At 46.5% G+C, this 17033-nt stretch overlaps 1 protein-coding gene across 5 annotated transcripts in view; it reads right to left on the reverse strand.

Moving 5' to 3' along the window:
* Nucleotides 1–6730: 6730 nt before the first annotated feature.
* GREB1 (growth regulation by estrogen in breast cancer 1) overlaps nucleotides 6731–17033 on the reverse strand; it is a 158008-nt gene continuing 147705 nt past the window's right edge. For all 5 annotated transcript variants that reach the window (XM_019537395.1, XM_019537394.1, XM_019537392.1 and 2 more), the window contains 6 exons: nucleotides 16000–16174; nucleotides 15380–15598; nucleotides 12723–12858; nucleotides 11951–12151; nucleotides 10106–10244; nucleotides 6731–8547 (listed from right to left, as the gene is read on the reverse strand). In XM_019537395.1, coding sequence (XP_019392940.1) covers nucleotides 8384–8547; nucleotides 10106–10244; nucleotides 11951–12151; nucleotides 12723–12858; nucleotides 15380–15598; nucleotides 16000–16174 — 1034 coding nt within the window. In that variant the 3' untranslated portion in view covers nucleotides 6731–8383. The remainder of the gene's footprint in view (nucleotides 8548–10105; nucleotides 10245–11950; nucleotides 12152–12722; nucleotides 12859–15379; nucleotides 15599–15999; nucleotides 16175–17033) is intronic.

Raw genomic sequence — 17033 nt, forward strand, 5'->3', positions numbered from 1 at the left:
TTCTCCTTGTAAAGGCTAGGGACAGACAGTCAAAAAGCCAGAGCCTGAATTGATTCAGCCTTTGCAGGTTAGTCTAACCTGCCTAGGCCGAACTGGTTTGTAACAGGACAAACATTTGCTCTGGACTGAGGCAATGCAGGCACAAGCCTATAGTTGCTCAGGCCAGGAGCAGGGGGTGCTAAAGCAGGCCCTTAGCTGCAGGAAAACTGGAGCGGGGGGAGGGGGGCATGGCCAGTCCAGGCTGAACGGGCCAGGAAGGGGTTTAATTCCCCCTCTCTACCAAGCTGGGTCTGCCAGGTGCTCTCCCCCAACTGCTGCAGCAGCGGGCACCACGGCCCCTGAGGCAGAGGCGGGTAGGGAAGAGAGTTAGTCTTCCCTCTATCGAGCCAGGTCAGGCCACCCTCACTGCCGCGCTCTTCCCCTCCCAGGGGTCCTGCCTGGCCATGCCCCTGCCCTGCCGCTGCAGCGGGAGGGGGCATGGCCCTTGCTGGAGGCAGCAGCCCCTGTCATAATGTCGGGGGACAAGCCCCTTCCTAGCGGGGGCGCTGTGCTGTGGGGCTGGGAGAGCTGCGGCAGCACCAAGGTCCAGAGCAGACCAGAGCCCTCCAAGCCCCGTGCAGCACTGCCGGCCCTGCAGAGTGGCCTCCTCTGGGGAGGGGCTCATGCTCCCCCCCGCTCCTCCCTGCTCTGCATTATCTGAACACCCTTGCCGAGTTATTTAAGATAACCAGAATTTTTACATAACCAGCAATCCCCTTACCCTGGGGATGCCAGATAACAAAGATTTTCCTGTAAATATTTTACTTCATTGCATTGCCAGAGATGCAAGGAATAAACCATAGCCTTCTAAAACACCACTGCAGGTCTTTCTCATTGCAAGAAATGCCAAACAAGTTAGAGTCAAGTGTAAAAGAAACAGTGTATATATAATACAAGGCTTTACAAAAAACTTCTCATTCCCAATGTAGTCAATACTCCGAACCCCTTTTCAGGTTATGGATATGACTGCAGGCTTAAGATCATCACCTGGAGAAAATGCGGATTCAAAAAATGTGTGAAGCAGATCTCAGAACTAAAAACCCTTTATGGTACATAGGGCACGTCTACACGTGTCACTATGGAGATGTCATTAGTGATGTGTCACTGCGCCGTGATTATTATTTCCTTTGGGAAGTACTAAATCATGGCGCCGTAAGAGCCTGTACTGCACTGTGCACACTGTGCATGGTTATTTTTAGTAGCTACGTTGCCATACTGGCGCGCTGTAACAGGGGAGTGTGTCACTACAGCAAGATAGCTGTTGGTAATGTGTAGACCCCCGTGGATGCTATGTTACCATAGCACATTGCTAAGGCAATGTAGCATCATGTGTAAATGATCCCACAGATGGCTAGTTTCTGTTCTACCTCTTAATTGCCAAAGTGTCCAAATGCAATCCTAGGCAACCTAAAAAAAACATTACTTTTATAAACTACACCCTGCTGGGGAGGATTAGGTGTGGTGGCACTGCCAGTAGCGGGGCAGTCACCAGGAAATGCTGCACCTGGGGCCTCCCCAGTGAAGGGCAAGTATGGGATGCGAGAAAACCTCAGCCCCTGCTGCCACGGATCAGAACTAGTGGAGCGCACTCCGAAGAACAAAACAAGGGCCCAGACTCACTGTGAGTTTTGAGGCTGCACTAAAGGAGCCAGGAGTGAGGTTACCGGGGGTGGGGCCCTGAGCTTTCAGAGAGCTATGAGTGAAGCTCCTGGGGACAAAAGGATAAGGGATTGTGAGCCCAGTGTAGGGCAGGGGATAAGGCTCAGTGTAGGGAAGGGAAATGGGGCTTGGAGCCCAGAGTGGGGCTGGGAGCCAAGAGTTGTTAGGGGCTTGGAGCCCAGAATTGGGATGGGGCTTGGAGCCCTGAAGGGGTAAGGGCTGGAAGCCCAGGGTTAAAACCAACAGAAAGCCCAGTGAGAAGGCACTGGGACTATGAGCTCCAATGGGGAGTGAGAGTCCTGTGTGAGACTCTGGAACTTGGGTCCCAGTGTGCGACGCTGGAAGAACCTGGATGCCATCTGCAAGGCATGGGACATGGTACCCAGGAGGTCGGAACCATATACATAGGCCCTTTGCATCTGGGCAAGTAAATGGGCAGCCTCCTGCCTTATTGACATCCTTCAATCATTATCATCAAGGTATGGCAGGTGAGGTAGGCAGGCAGTTTGCCCAGAGACAAGTGGGTAGGGCTATGTTTAGACCAGCCCTGGGACACCCACTTGTTACACATGCCTTCATTTTAGCCTAAAGACTAGGTGTGTCTACATATGCATTTACTCCAGCCTAGTTTTTCTGTGGAGTAAACAACTACAGAGTAACAGTTTTTGCATAGGTGTCTATACATGTTGGAATTAAGGAGAAGATTTGCTCCTAGTTCCTTGCATCCCAGCAATGGGCCTGTACAGTCACTGGGCTGTTGCTGCAGCTGGCAGCAGCTGGCAGCCCTTTTTAAAAGCCAGTTCCACTCTGCTCCCTGGTCAGCCTCTTCCTTGCTCAGGAGCAGCACACCCAGTGCAGGGGCAGCACACAGCAGCTTCCTCCGTGGCCACTCTGTCTCCCCACGCTATGCTCCTGCCCTGGCAATGATGACCAGTGCCCTGCAATCCTGCTGGCTACCATGATCACCCTGCTGGCCCACCACACCAATCACTACCTAGCACACAGCCACCTCACCCCACCCAGCTCCCCTACACCCAACAACCTCCTGCCTGCCCACAGCACACCATCCCAGGGCTGCCACCACTGCTGCACAGCTGTCACCACCAGGGATGCTAACAAGGGGATCCATGGTGACACTGCTGGGCTGCTATGACCCTCCTGGGCCTCCAGCCGCACCGCCTCTGGGCCCACCATGCCAGCCAGCACTGGTGGCTGCATGTTGTCTAGCAGACTTGAGACAATGAGCAGTGGTTGGATGCCACTGAACTAGGCCATGTTTTGGGACCTGCTTCAGCAGCTCTGGCCCCACCTGCAATGGCAAGACAGTGGCATGCACCTGGCCCTCCCCACCAACACACAGCTGGGCCTCATGCTACTGAAGCTGGCCATGCCACCAGCCTCCAGTACATTGGACACCTTTTCAGCATGGGCAAAGCCATTGCCAGGCAGGCTGTCCTGAAGGTGTGCAGGGCCTTTCAGGACATGCTGGGCTAAACCATGTTCTGCATCCATGCCCCCCTGGTGGTGGTGGCAGGGTTCTATGCACTGGGATTCCCCCAGTGCCTTGAGGGCCTGGAAAGGACTTACATCCCCATCACTTGCCCACCCCATAGAGACTGTCCCTATTACAGCCACAGGGAATTTCACACCATGGTCCTGCAGACCATTGTGGACCACCGTGGCACATTTACTCACGTGAGCACCAGCTGGGCGGGCAGCACCCATGATGCCCATGTGTTTCAGAACTCGGACCTAGTGGGAGTGGTGGAGAGCAGGTGCTTTGTACCAGGGGTGCCGGACCTGCAGCTGGGCAGTCATGGTCTTGCCCCTGTTCATCAGGGACCCTGCCTACCTGCTCCTGCCCTGTCTGATGCAACCCTACACTGGCCACCTGGACCCCTGCTATGCCCACTTTAACCATTGCCTGGGCCAGACCCAGACACTGGTCGAGTGTACCTTCAGCCACCTCAAGGGCTTCTGGTGCTCCCTCACTGCCTACCTCAAGATAACCAAGAACAACCTCCACCAGGTTATCATCACAGTCTCTGTGCTGCATAATATCTACAAGACCCAAGGGGAGCTATTTTGTTACAGTGCCAGCAGTGCCCCCCCACACCAAAGAACCAGGAAGGCCATGCATCTGCCAGCAGGACACCAGGTTGCAGGAAGCTCTAGGACCACCTCCTCCAGCACTCACCACTCTAGACCCCCACCCAGCCGCCCACAGGCCCCCTACTCCCTGCCCAGCCCGCAAACCACTCTCATTTTAGAAACATATCCAAATCAGTCTTTACTCCCCTCACATCACACACCTACCCAACCACTCCTCCCCCTTGCCTCACACCACAGAGCCCCCTCCCTTTCCCACAAACACAGCCTCTTCCCTCTCCAAGAAAGAAAGCCCCTCCACCACCCTCCCCACCCACCAACAATAAAAAAAACCCTTCCCTGTGCAAATTATTTACAAAGTGTTGTTTGTGGTATTCCAGAGTGGAGGTCTATGGTGTGGGGGCACCTAGGGGGCAGAGCCTGGGGGAAGGCAGCCAGCACCCCAGCCTCTGGCTGTTCCCCTATGAGTGCAGATGCCGCAGTGGGTGTGCTGGGTGGGGGCTTGTCCCAGGGCAACAGCAGCTGCTGGTCCTCTGGCGTGGGCAGCTCCCTCTCTTCCAGGAGCTGTCTATGGCCAGCAGGGCTGGCATGTGGCCCTGTCCCTACTGATGGCAGCTCCAGCTCCATGTCTGCATGGAGCTGGGGCAAGCAGCAGGCCTTGGCCCAGGGTGGGGAACTGCATGGTGGCAGATCCAGTGCAGGGTCCAGGCCAGGAGCCCCTGGCAGCTGCAGGTACCACAGAACTTCCTCCCAGGCCAAGGCAGGGGCCTGCTGCAGGGTGGTGGGTGGCTGCCAGGGGGCCTGTGGGGCTAGGGTCAGAGGCCAGGCAGCAGAATGAACGTGAATGAATGCAGGAAGAAAAAATGCAACCACCAGGGTCAGAACAGTGCCCAGCACCCAGCGGTTGTCATCTGTGGCCTGTTCTGCCTGATCCAGGATGGTATTCTGCTCCTGCAGCACCTGTAGCCACTTGCACCTCATGGTGCCTGGGCTGGGGGGGGCATGGGACCCTGGACAACTGGGACAAGAAGCTGCCTATGCCCCCACACTCACCACAGGGGGCCTTTCATAGAAGGCATCCCAAGGCCCCCCACCATGATGCCACTACACCCCAAGCGTGCCCCTGCTGTGCATACCCCGGGCAGTGCACGATGAGCTATTTATGTGGACCAAGGGGTGCCTGACCCATTACTCCCTGCTGCTGCTGATCCTCATTGTTCCCTGAGTGCACCAATGCTTCTGGTTTCAGACCCTGAGATTCGACACCATGGGTGGTCAAATTGAGGCTGCCCCACAACTTCCGCTGCCACCTGGAGGGCTACCTGTGTAGGGTGTGGCGTGCAGGCTTCCAGCCAGGGGCCCTCCCTAGGAAGCAGCTGTTGCTGCTGGCAGTCAGCAGTGTCATGGCCAGCCGTTCCTTGTGGCTGGCCCTAGGGCTGCACAGCTGCTGAGGCAGGTGCTGGTCAGGGGTCCCTGAGGTGTTAGTGAAGGCTGCAGCCAAGGGGATGGGTGGGATGGGGAACTGCATGCCCAAGGGTCCCTCCTCCAGTGATATGTCAGTGGAGGTGGCAGGGCAGGGTAGGAGCTTTGGCAGGCTGCCCATGCTGGTATAAACCATACAGTTGCGGCCTGAGTCCTGGGGCACTAGAATATCGGTCAGCTGCCTCACAAAAGGCATGGTCTTGCAGGCACAGCTGGTTGTGGCCAGTCATGGTAGCCCATAGTTGCCACAAGACCTTGACCTTTGTGCGGCCCTGCTGCACTGACTGGTCATGCCCTTGCTCCCATATCCCACCCAACAGGGCCTTTTAAATGTGGGTGTTGGATCACCAGCCCTGCTCAAACTAGCGCAGCACCTCTGCCTTGCCTCAGAGCACCATGAGATCACCAGTCTCCTCCTGGCCCCAGTTGGGGCCCCGGAGGGCATGGGTGTGTGCACCTGTGGAGGATGAACTGGGAGGATGAGGCCATGCTGGGTCCTGTGCCAGCTCTCTGGGACCCCATGGAGCTGTCCTGGTGTTGCCTGCTTTGGGCAGCTGTCAGGAGCACCCAGTGCAGAAACATGGCATGGGACAGTAAGCCGCATGCCAGAGGGTATGCCCTGCAGCACCTGCAGGTGCAGGTAGGCTGCTGGGGGCATGCTGCAGGCAGGTGGCAGCTGGTGCCAGAAGCTGCTTGCAAGTGGTCCTGGGGGTCTGACAGGCCTGGCCAGAGGCTACAGTGTGCAAGTAGCCCTGACAGCATTGTCCTGGCAGCCTCAAGGCAGTGTTGTGCCAGGCAAAAGTGCTAGGGTGCTGACAGGCAGGCACAGGAGGTCTGCGACCTGCCCAAGGGGACACACAGGGCCTGCAGTGCCCTCAGGCTACCTGTGTTGTGTGCCCCAGGTCACAAAAAGTCTACAGGCTTTTATAGCCTGCAGGCAGGGGCTACCAGCCCCGCCCAGAAGCAGGAAAGGCTCCTAGGCTGCCAGCTCCCTAGAGGCTGGGCTGACCCAGGAGCAAACTTGCTGTCAGGTTGCGTCTATAAGCATGTTACTGTGCAGTCGTAGTAGGCTACTGTGCAGTAATGCATCTCATGTAGATGTGCCCACTGAGTCACAAAAAGGTAGGGGAAGGAAGATGGGACCTTGGTTTTTCAGAGATTTGAGCAGGGTGGAATATTATCTTGCCCATACTGTTTGTATAGACAGTTGATTTTAATTTCTACTTTTAAATTGTGTCTACAGAGATTTGGCTCCTACACCCATAGCAGGGGGCTATTCCCAAAGCCTTGAACCTTTGAGAGCTTGTTGTATATGCTAACACTATTATATATCCTCTGGATATACACAGTCTGCTTCTACATCTGATTGGTTTCCTCTTGCCAAAACTACTTTTCCCCTGTAAGTGTGAGCAATTAACAATGATCAAACATTTCCAAGACAGCTGTCCATGCATGATATATTTATAAAGGGCAGGTCAAACATGAATATTACAATCCTTAAAAAAGTTTTAAATTAGCTAATCAAATGAATAAAACTGCACAGAAGATACTATTTACACAGAACTTCCCACCTCCCTAAAGAAAGTTCTCACTTCAGAATAGGAACAACGAAATATACAAGCATACCACCTTTGAACAAACAATGTTGTAAACATCAGCCTAAATCTCTTGCATTCACTGAATTTATTTTTTCCCTGCAAATAAGTCAGCTCTTTGGCACAGTCTTATCGTTTGTGCCTTGGTTACAAAGTTGGTCTTGCAATAACTCCAGTTTCCAGACACTTATAGCAACTTAATGCTGCTTCACCAGCACATTCTGATTCTTGAGTTGGTGTCACCAACCAACAAGGGTTGCCTCCTTATAAGAGGCTTTCTAGTAATGTCTACATCACCTTTTTCTGCAGCCCAGGCCAACGATCAGAGTCACTGATTCCATGAGGACAGACATGAAGGAATGGGGTTGCAATTTCAGGGAATATTTCTATGATCTAAACAGATGTTCCAATCAAGCACTCTCCATTTGATCCACACAATGATCGAAGTTTTGTACTACACAATATTTTCAAATCAACCTTTTAGATTACCGTGAATACTCTTCAGAGATTCAACCCTGACTTCCCCACTCCTTTGAAGCACTTCAGCAAGATATCATCCTGAAAGGTTATTTTTGTTGGAGTACTTCATCTCTTATGTGGGCTGTATGGTGGCCCAATCTGAAGCCTTAAGCCAACCCAACAAGTTCACCAGTAACTCAAAACACAAGTTTATTCAGGCCTAATAGGTCAATATTGCCCTCAGATGTTTTCAGTCACCTGCACTTTTCCAAGACAGTGCATTTTTCTGAAATAAATGTTCAATACTCCTTCCTTGTTAAATCTGCTTTCAAATGTCTCATTCTTGAACAACCAAAAAACAGGCAATATAAGTGCATCTCCATCCCAAGATTCCTACGTGGAAAATTACTAGTGCCATACTCACTACATAGGTAAAGTAGATACCCAGTTCTGTTACATAGGAAATATATTTCACATCTCTCCATATGAAAAGCCTCCCTGCACCAATCGGTAGTGTTTTATATGAATGCAAAACTTCCTGTAAATCCAATATTTGGTTTGATGTCTTGTGCTGACTCCTAGGTAAATAAGTCTTGAATCACAAATCTACTTCTAAATGTACACACTGTATTTCTGCAATGTAGAAAATTGTTTTTAAAAATCTCAGATATGAAACATGTGACACACTGTCTGTTCTGACAGAATAAATGTGTTCATTATCCTTTCTTCTGATCCATAAATATTTCCATTATGTGAAGCACTGACTCAACATTTCTTTCTAAGTATCAGGAAATCACTTCCATTGGCTAATCACCTTTAAAGAGTCATGTCCAGTGCTGGGAAATATAGAAACACATGTTGGTCAAATATCATTTTAATAAAAACATTTTAAAATTGCCCAAGTGTTTGGGTTGCAGGCAACATTTGCATGAATGTTCCAGAGCACTGAGCTTCTAAAAGGTCATGAGACTGGCAGATGAGAACCTCAACTCTTGCATTACACCTCTTGTCAGATAATCACGATGTGTGTTCATTTTCTATCAAATATGCCGTCCGGTCAGAAAGAAAAGCGGCCTGTCCTCTTTGGCATTGGCAGTTTGGAATTCATCCCGTAGTCGGAACTGCCACTCATCTTCAAGCTCTAATCGGACAACAGTCTGGCGAAGGGAGTTGCGGTCTTGGCAAATTACACACAAGGTGGCACCTGCAGGAGTGGTTGAAACAAACAATTGTGAGTCTTGTGGGGGTCGGGGGCAGGGGGGCTGGGCTAAATCACCAGCCTTCCTCTGCAGTTCTCAGTGTGCAGAACCCTCTATTGATTCCAATGGGATGGGAAGGAAAGGAAAGACGGTTCAAGGCGTAAGATGGTAATGTTGGCTTCAGGAGACACAGGTTCAGCCACAGCATCAGCTCTGCCACAACCTTCCTGTATGACTTCAGGCAAATCAGATCAACTCTCTGTTCTTCGGTTCTCTCATTTAAAATGGGGATAATAATACACCTCTAGCACTTGGGGGTGATGTGTGGAAAAATAATTAAAGGTAGAGAAGTGCTGAGATACTTTGGTGATAGAAAACATCTAAGTATCTCGAAGCAGGAATAAGCCCTTCCCGGGCCAGATTTTGATACTGGTTTGCATGCTGTTGTAGGTTAGTTTGGTCTCAAAATCTGTCCCTAGGTGTTATTATAGCACCTGAGCCCTTGAGCATCTATACATGTCCTTTGGGATTGGGGGGGGCAGGGATTATAATTAGACATTCTAATTAAAATGCCTGCAGTGTCTCATATATTCCGCTTCCCACGCTTCAAAATGGCAGAAGAGGCGCTTTAACGAAAGCCTGTTTGACAAGCTTTAGTTAAAGCACCCCTGCCACCATTTTGAACTGTTGGCAATGCTGAATGCATGTGATGGCAAGGCTGCTGGAGTGGCCTAATTAGGCTAACTGAGTCGGCTCCAAAGTGTTCTAATTAGAACGTGCCGGAGCAGGCATCCTGCATGCGTACAGGCACCTGAGATGTCAGGGGAGGCAGTATCAGCCTTTTAGCATTCTGTGAGCTGCTCCCAGGGGATGAAACTAAGTAGAGCTGCAGACACGCTATATCTACATGATGGTGCAATTACTCCTGGCTTTCAAAGGTTTAATTCTCCCTAAGCGTGAAGTGATTTACACTATTGTAGGACTGCACATTAGGTTCCAAGCTTACACTAGTGTCCAAGCAGATTACACAAATGGAAATATATTATGTGTCCTCACCTTAAGACAAGCAGGATGAAAGAGCTTTGTAATACAACTGTTTGCTTTAAAGGTAGAGGATACTGGTCTGCAGTGGTGACAGTCTAGTAGCTTAGAAACTAAACTGATTAATATTATTATTATTAGCATCAAGTCACTTATCTTTTATTCCAAGAAATAGAGAATATGGATCATATTTTGAAAACCGGAAGGACACAACTGCAGACATTCAGTGGCAAATGCTTAAGGCATAAACTGAAGTACCCAATCTGTATATGCACACTAAATAATTATGTACAAAGAGAGGTAATGACACAGCATACATGAAGTGCCTCCCTTGTTCTGAAAATCAGGATTGATTGCAATATTTGATGCTAATTTACTATAGCGAAGGGTCACTGCGATCCCAAAACGGGAGCATAGGCGTTATGTACAAAGGCAAACCTGCTTTAGTTTCTGCCCTGTGGTAGAGTGGTCAACCCACACCAAGCTGATGTTGTAATCTGTAGCCATTGTTCTTCAGCTCACCTTTCAGGAAATGAAACTTTTTCAGAAAGCTAGCTACAACAAAGGAGTCACAGAGGTAGAGCAGGAGGCCACTGAATATCAACCCAGAGGAACTGATGTTCAGAGAGTGAGGTCGGGAACTCACGTAGCAAACTGCAATCTAATTGGAGGGAAAAAGAACCAGTTAATTTTCTTCAAACTACAAAGTTACTGACTACTGCTTTACAACAAGGTGTGAACATCTGCACCTGCTTCATACTTAGAAATGCTTCCTAATTAAAGAAATGGCCTTTATGATCAACTATGCTGAGGCATTGCTCTAAACAAAAATCCTTCTACTGATTAAGTATGCTATGTAAGTGATGGTTAAGGTGGTGATGAGGATAATGATTGTTATTATTATTGTGCCTGGATATGGTTGAATTTGCAAGCCACTGTAACAGTCCCTCCCCACAAAAGTAGTCTTCTTCATTACTCTAACTGCTTGAGCTCCTTAGAAATCTTGAAGGTTCACTAAAGATTTGAAATGTTTGTAGCTCTCAAAATACAGAAATCTTCCAATAAGCCAATTCACTAATCCTGTTCCACCACCTTCCAGCTCTGGCAACTATGCTCAGAATTATGCTCAGAACTGTACTGAACTCCTGCAATGCGCTGGATGGCTTACAGCTAAAAAGACATACTATAGAGACTGATGGAAAGACATAACAGAATGCTCCCTCTTCATACAGTGTTTTTCTAAATTTTGGGAAGACCTGGGCCTATCAGCACTCAGCCAGAAAAGAACATAAAGGGCATGGCTCAAAACAATCTGGCAGCAGAGTAAGTTGTGAAGCCCACTACGTGGCTCTTTCAGTGATGAGGTTAGTTGGCAGATAGACCAACTTTGATTTACATGTGGTTTTCCAGTTGGGTGGGAAGACAAAAAAACCAACCAAAAAACAAACATACCAGCAGACAACCCCCCCTCTGTATTACTGTCAGACCTGGTCTGAATTTGAGACTAAATGCGTGCCTGCCTTTTGGAGAAAAGCTCTGAACTGAGCACAAGACTAGCACCCTGCAACTCCCAAGTTCTAAGCTTAGCTTTTGTACAGATTGTACTTCTAACATTCACTTCTCAGCTTCAGTTTCATTCTGGATGAAATAAGAACACTACATTTATGTACCTACTGGGGGTATGCTGAAAACTGGACAGTGATAAAAGCACTGCAAGAGATACAGCCAGACAAAGGGTCATGTCATATGGAAGAAACAAAATGCTTTGGTATCTAGTAAGTCAAACTCTAATACAACATATGCACTAAATGAATAAAACTACTGCTTACTATTGTGCACAATGGAAATGCAGTTAATGTATCTCACCAGGGATCCAGAAGCATGAGTTTGAGCAATGCTCTGGATCTGGACCAAGAGTTGTGTTCTTCCCAAACTCCCAACAGTACCACCCCCCACCTCCCAGCCCAATCAATCTATCAGTGGGTACCTGGTCATCCAGACTGGGAAGCCAAGACAGACAGATCTTATGCTATCTACATCCTTTTCCTTGTGTGTTGCTAGCTACAGAAGTTGAAATGTGTTGGCTGCTGTGCTAGCTAGATAGGCCACCCAGCCTCAAGTGGACTCTTGATTGCTAACAACAACTATGGCAGGGTTCTAAGGTGACTTTATTATTTAATTTGTAGTGTCTGATCATTAATTTCTATGTGTATCTTATTGATCTTTACAGTTATAATGATCCAATACTCTATTGGTTAAGGGCCATGTAAATACCCTGCAGGACTGTTATCAGAGAACTAGTGCAACACTTGGGTTAAAATATCTGCCAAGACTGCAGAGCTACTTTAAAATAATTTTGTTCAGTACCTGTGGTCCTAAGTTAAGGTAACAGTCCACAGATAGCACTGGATGGCTATAATTCTTCAGTGAGAGAGGGAAGAAGCGATGGCTGTGATACTGGAGGTATTTTTCAAGCAGCAGCTGGGCAGGTGCTGCCAAGAAGGTATGCTTGCTGTCAGGAGCACAAATGTACTGAGCCGGTGAGATTGAAACTGGAGTATCAGATACCTACGAGGAAAAAATATTTCTGGTACAGATCAATCCTGACCAACCAAGCTCTAATTATCTAAATTTGACTTTGCACAAATTGCTTCACTGTCCCACAAATCTAAACTTCATACAGGAACCAAAAAATGTTCAGCCAAAACTCCTAGTTCCCACACTCCAAATGTCCCTAGAAAACTGAAATTTTTGCTGTGCTTATGTATGGAATTTGGGGATTCTACTTTACACCCAGTTTTCTTCCTGAACATGGAATAGTGTAAAGAAGGACTATAGTGCAATACAAGAACTCGGCCTAATGAGTTGACAGTGAAAGCTTTCTTGCTTGAAAGGAAAGAGAGACTTTATGTGGGCTAAGAAGTTTCACAGGAAAATGTCTGACAAAGATAAATGTGCATTTATATCCTGAAAATAGTGCATCCTAACAAACTTCATGTTTATGAAAACATCTAGTAGCCCATCTGTGTTGACTTTGGTAATGGGATGTACACCAAGACACCTCATTTTTTCTGGTAAAAGGCTGATAAAATCTACAAACACAACACTTCAACAATGAAACAGAATTCTCAGTTCTCACCTTAGACTTAATATGGAAGGACCTCTGTCCTCCTACGGCAATTTGCTTCTTCATGATGCTGAAGTGATTGAACCGACATATCAGAAGGCCAGCACTGTGGACACGCAGGTTGAAGTCAACATCATCACATGTGAATCTGGGAAGAGTGGAAACCATATTAATTCGTGTGCAATCTTGTTATTGCACATTAGCTGAAAAAGGCATTGAGATAAAAGTGTGAGGCCACACCAGATGAGGTCAAGAGAAAAATTCCCACTGACTTCAAAAGAAGTGGTTGAAGCCCTAGATTAGTGAGAAAGAAATACAGATTTTCTATTTCTCCTGTAGAATAAGGAGCATGTGTTGGAATTTGCAGTGTCCCGCTAACGAAATTCCGTCAGTCTGCATTAGCGGGGCCAAGCATTCAGAAGCAGCCATGCCTTCATTCAACACAGCTACACAGAAATATGAATGAATTATGCAAACTGAGACCAAACTACTCCCCACTTTAAAGACTTCACTGTACCAAGTGTGGCCCACACCATTATATACAGAACTCATTGGAAACCACTGGTTCTGGTCTAGGTTTGGCCTAGACTTTTCAGCATAAACATATAAGCTTGCATCTAAGAAGCATCTAAGGTTCCCTGAAATTTGAACTTGCTTTAATATTTTGAATGTATATCTTATACAGTGAACCAGAATGATTGTTCTGCCAACTCAGCAGGTATACAATTCACAGCCAGAATCACAATCTGGCCTTTTGTTTTTCCTCATCTCAACTCCAAAGTTAAAAAAAAAACATGCAGCAAGTGGTTTTGTAACATATTCTAACTGTTAAAATTAAGATTATAGTTAAAGTGGATTTAGAGATCAATGGAAAATCTGGCATTTGAAAATGATAGCTCTGATGTCACTGATAATTGTATAGGTCTTGTGTATCTCTGCCTGGCTTGGCTTTGTGTCTCTTTTCATTTTAAATGCAACATTTCCTCTATACCAGTTCATACTTGGATTGACACAATGCTGATAAAACCTCACTAGACAGCCACACACAGGACAATGAATAACCACCAATGGTTCAACGTTGCAGGCACAATAGTACGTATTCTTGCTTGGCACTGTTTTATTGTATTACTGTTCCCTTTGATTAGCATTTGAGAGGGCACAGTGCAGGTAAGGTGATTTACTGTGGTTCCACAGGCGTAAGTCTGAGCACTTGCCAAAGACCACTCCCAGTTCTCCCAGGTGAGACTGGATTCCTCGTTGCTCAGGCTGGGGACTGATATGACTGAACAGATGACTGAATATGATACTAGTCACCTTGCTTCCTTCTGTACCAAACAGTACAGAAACTGCTGTGCTATATTCAGACTCAGCCACTGAGTTCTGGGGGACATTTCTTTCAAAAACTTATAAGTTACCTTATAAGTTAATGCATCATATGAAAAAATACAGTTTTACCACAGACTCAAGAGCCTAAGAATGTAAGTCTATACAATGGGAGGCATAGTCACAATGTTCTTGAAAGGGCCCAAGTAACAAACATGGAGCCTGAAGCGATCAGTACATTCATAGAGCACAGGTGTTTTCTCCTCACTGTAAGTAAATCGGGAACCAGAGGTCCAAATCCCATTTTGCCTGAAGGCATCTAAGTGCCACTTGCATCTAAATGTAGCCATATAAGAAGTATTATTGCTACTTATGCAGAATGTAGATGCTATTCCCACATGCATGGCTATATCAGTACCTGTCTCTGTATCTCTTCCACTACCTAACAAAGTGCCTCTTCTTAAAGTCAGCTGATAGGGGAGCCAAGAAGGGGTCACAAGGAGGAGAGAAAGCTGAAGGAAGCCTCATTTTGTGGCTAAGGGTTGGGGCAGTGCCCTGGAAGAAAAGAGTGTGCTCTGGTCCTTGCTTCCAGCCTCCACACTAATGTTTTTGTATCTTGTGTTTTATAGTCATCTGATGAAGTGGAAAGATAGCAATGGGGGAGGATCAACCATCCAGAGCCACAGAGTGAGCAAGCTCTACCACCAAGTTCTCCCACTTCCTGGACCAATGGCCCAACCACAAGGCTAATGAGTTAGAAGGTAAAAAAGTGGTCTACCTGGTATTTCTCTGGCAATGCTTTCAAGGAGTTATGTGGTATAGGCAAGTAGCACGTAGAAAAATTTGAATTAGGATTTGAGCCAGAAAGACTCTTTCTAGAGGTGACAGAGTACTTCAGTTACCAGATCTATTTAGACCAATGTCTGCCATATATGTGGTGCTTTTGTTGCTATTAGTTGGTTCTCCAGACCTGGACTAAAACCACAGAAATGCCTGTGCATGGCACATCTAAGGTCTGTGAGGTATAAACAGTTACTGCACAGTAGCTGACAGTGAATTTAAGATTGATTGGAGTAGGAACAATGCAGTGAATCAATATGAATCCTCCAGCCATATTGTTTTTCTTTGCCTCATCCACTTAAAAGTGTAAATAACAAGTTTAGCTTTTATTTTAGATGGAAAGAGAACCATTTTCTTCAGCCACATTTGATCAGGAATAGAACTAATCAGAAACAATAAAATGTGCCTGTATCTCATTAGCAGTCTCCTAGGAAATATAGTTGAAGTTGTGAAGAAGCTTATAGGATGAAGGTTGTACAAGTTGATCCTAGTCCTGATTCACCCACCTATTCTGGTTATACTGTACATTCTGTGTCAGATCCACGTTCAGCATGATGAAGTCATGTACATGGCAACAGGAGAATGGCTCTTTGATCTCAGCACTGTTGGTTTTACTGGACCATTTCCGCATCCCAATTAAGGCGTAGTGAGTGACATTAGGAGTTGATTCAATATGTTGCAGAATTTGCTTCAAGGAAACATTCCTTTCAGTCCATGTATATTCACTACAAGAGATTGGGGAAAAAAATCCTTTAAACTCCTTTGCTAAATCTCATTGAAAGTGTACCGGCTACTGCCATCATTTTGGCCAACACAGCAATGACTGTGTCACAAAACTCTTAAGCACAAGCCTTTACAACTTCAACTAAAGAACCAAACTATATTGTTCAGGCTGTAGTAGACCTAAAACTATGGTGGACTGGACATAAATAAGGATGAATAACAAGTGCTGACCTTTAGACTACATGCAGACATATTTCTTTGTTACCAGGCAAATTCAATTCCCCACTTTTACACAGAAGAAAAGCCATGCTATTTCAGGGATGTCAATTTAACACCATTATTACGCAACAGGAAAATAAAGAGTTTGGCTGGAAAATACAGTTCCTTAACTGTGCTGTTTTACCTCTTTCTGTCTCCTGAACAATCAACTTCAACAGCATTCCACATAACACAGGAATCATCTGAAATGATAATGAAAGGCCAGATGTCCTGGGGTTTAATCCCCAGTTCCTCTTGCCGATTTCGCTCTAGTTCCAGATTATGGTAAGACAGTTCTTTTATTAGAAAGTGTGCAGCACCTGAAACCAAAAAAGAGTATCAATAAGGAGGCAAACTTTGGATTGGGAGGTATGTGGGTAAGGTCAGGAGTTAATTGTTGTTAACTGGAAGCCTTTTGAAAAGGAAACCATGCAATCCTGAGTGTAGGTGCAGAGTGATGATTAAAGCATCCCAAAGTAAATATACTACCATTGCCTGCCAAAGGCAGTTGGATTGCGGGCTAGACATGCTGCTAGGCAGCATTGGATATCAGCTAGGAAACTACTTAGAGGAGTTTGCCTTTTGTGGTATAGATTTAGTGTGTGTTTAAAGGCTGATGTAACAGCTGAAGAATAAAGCAGATAATGGCTAATACCTTAAAATACTGAAGGATAGATTTAACTCCACAACTACCTCCCTCCATCATCCACTTTCACATAATAGTGGATCCTGTTGAGTGAAACAGGATATTCTATATATCTTCATATTCTGAGGATAACACCAGTGAATATTCACCACTAGAATATTCACTACTAGCAGAAGCTGCCAATGAGGTATAACTGAATTAGAGCAGCATTATCTGGGCACCCTTACCTTCCTCCATCCCCAACCAGTACTATACACATATAGAGGTACATTTCTCATTTCTGAGATGCCACCAGATAGATGTTTCATTGCCTTCAGCTGCTGCAAGACCCCCATTAGCTAATGGCCTGTAGCCAAAAATTCACTCTGCTGCATACTATACCTGGAAGAAACTGTCCATGAATGCACAAGTCTCATTCACTGATGCTAACATTATTGGGTTAAATAAAAATTACTGTATGGGTGTTAATGGACTTTGTGGTCATTTGGAGCACAGAATATTGAACTACCTCCACAGTAAAGAAAAGGAAGTTT

This window comes from Crocodylus porosus, unplaced genomic scaffold, assembly GCF_001723895.1.
Source record: "Crocodylus porosus isolate Cpor-Errol unplaced genomic scaffold, CroPor_comp1, whole genome shotgun sequence".
Classification (NCBI taxonomy): domain Eukaryota; kingdom Metazoa; phylum Chordata; order Crocodylia; family Crocodylidae; genus Crocodylus; species Crocodylus porosus.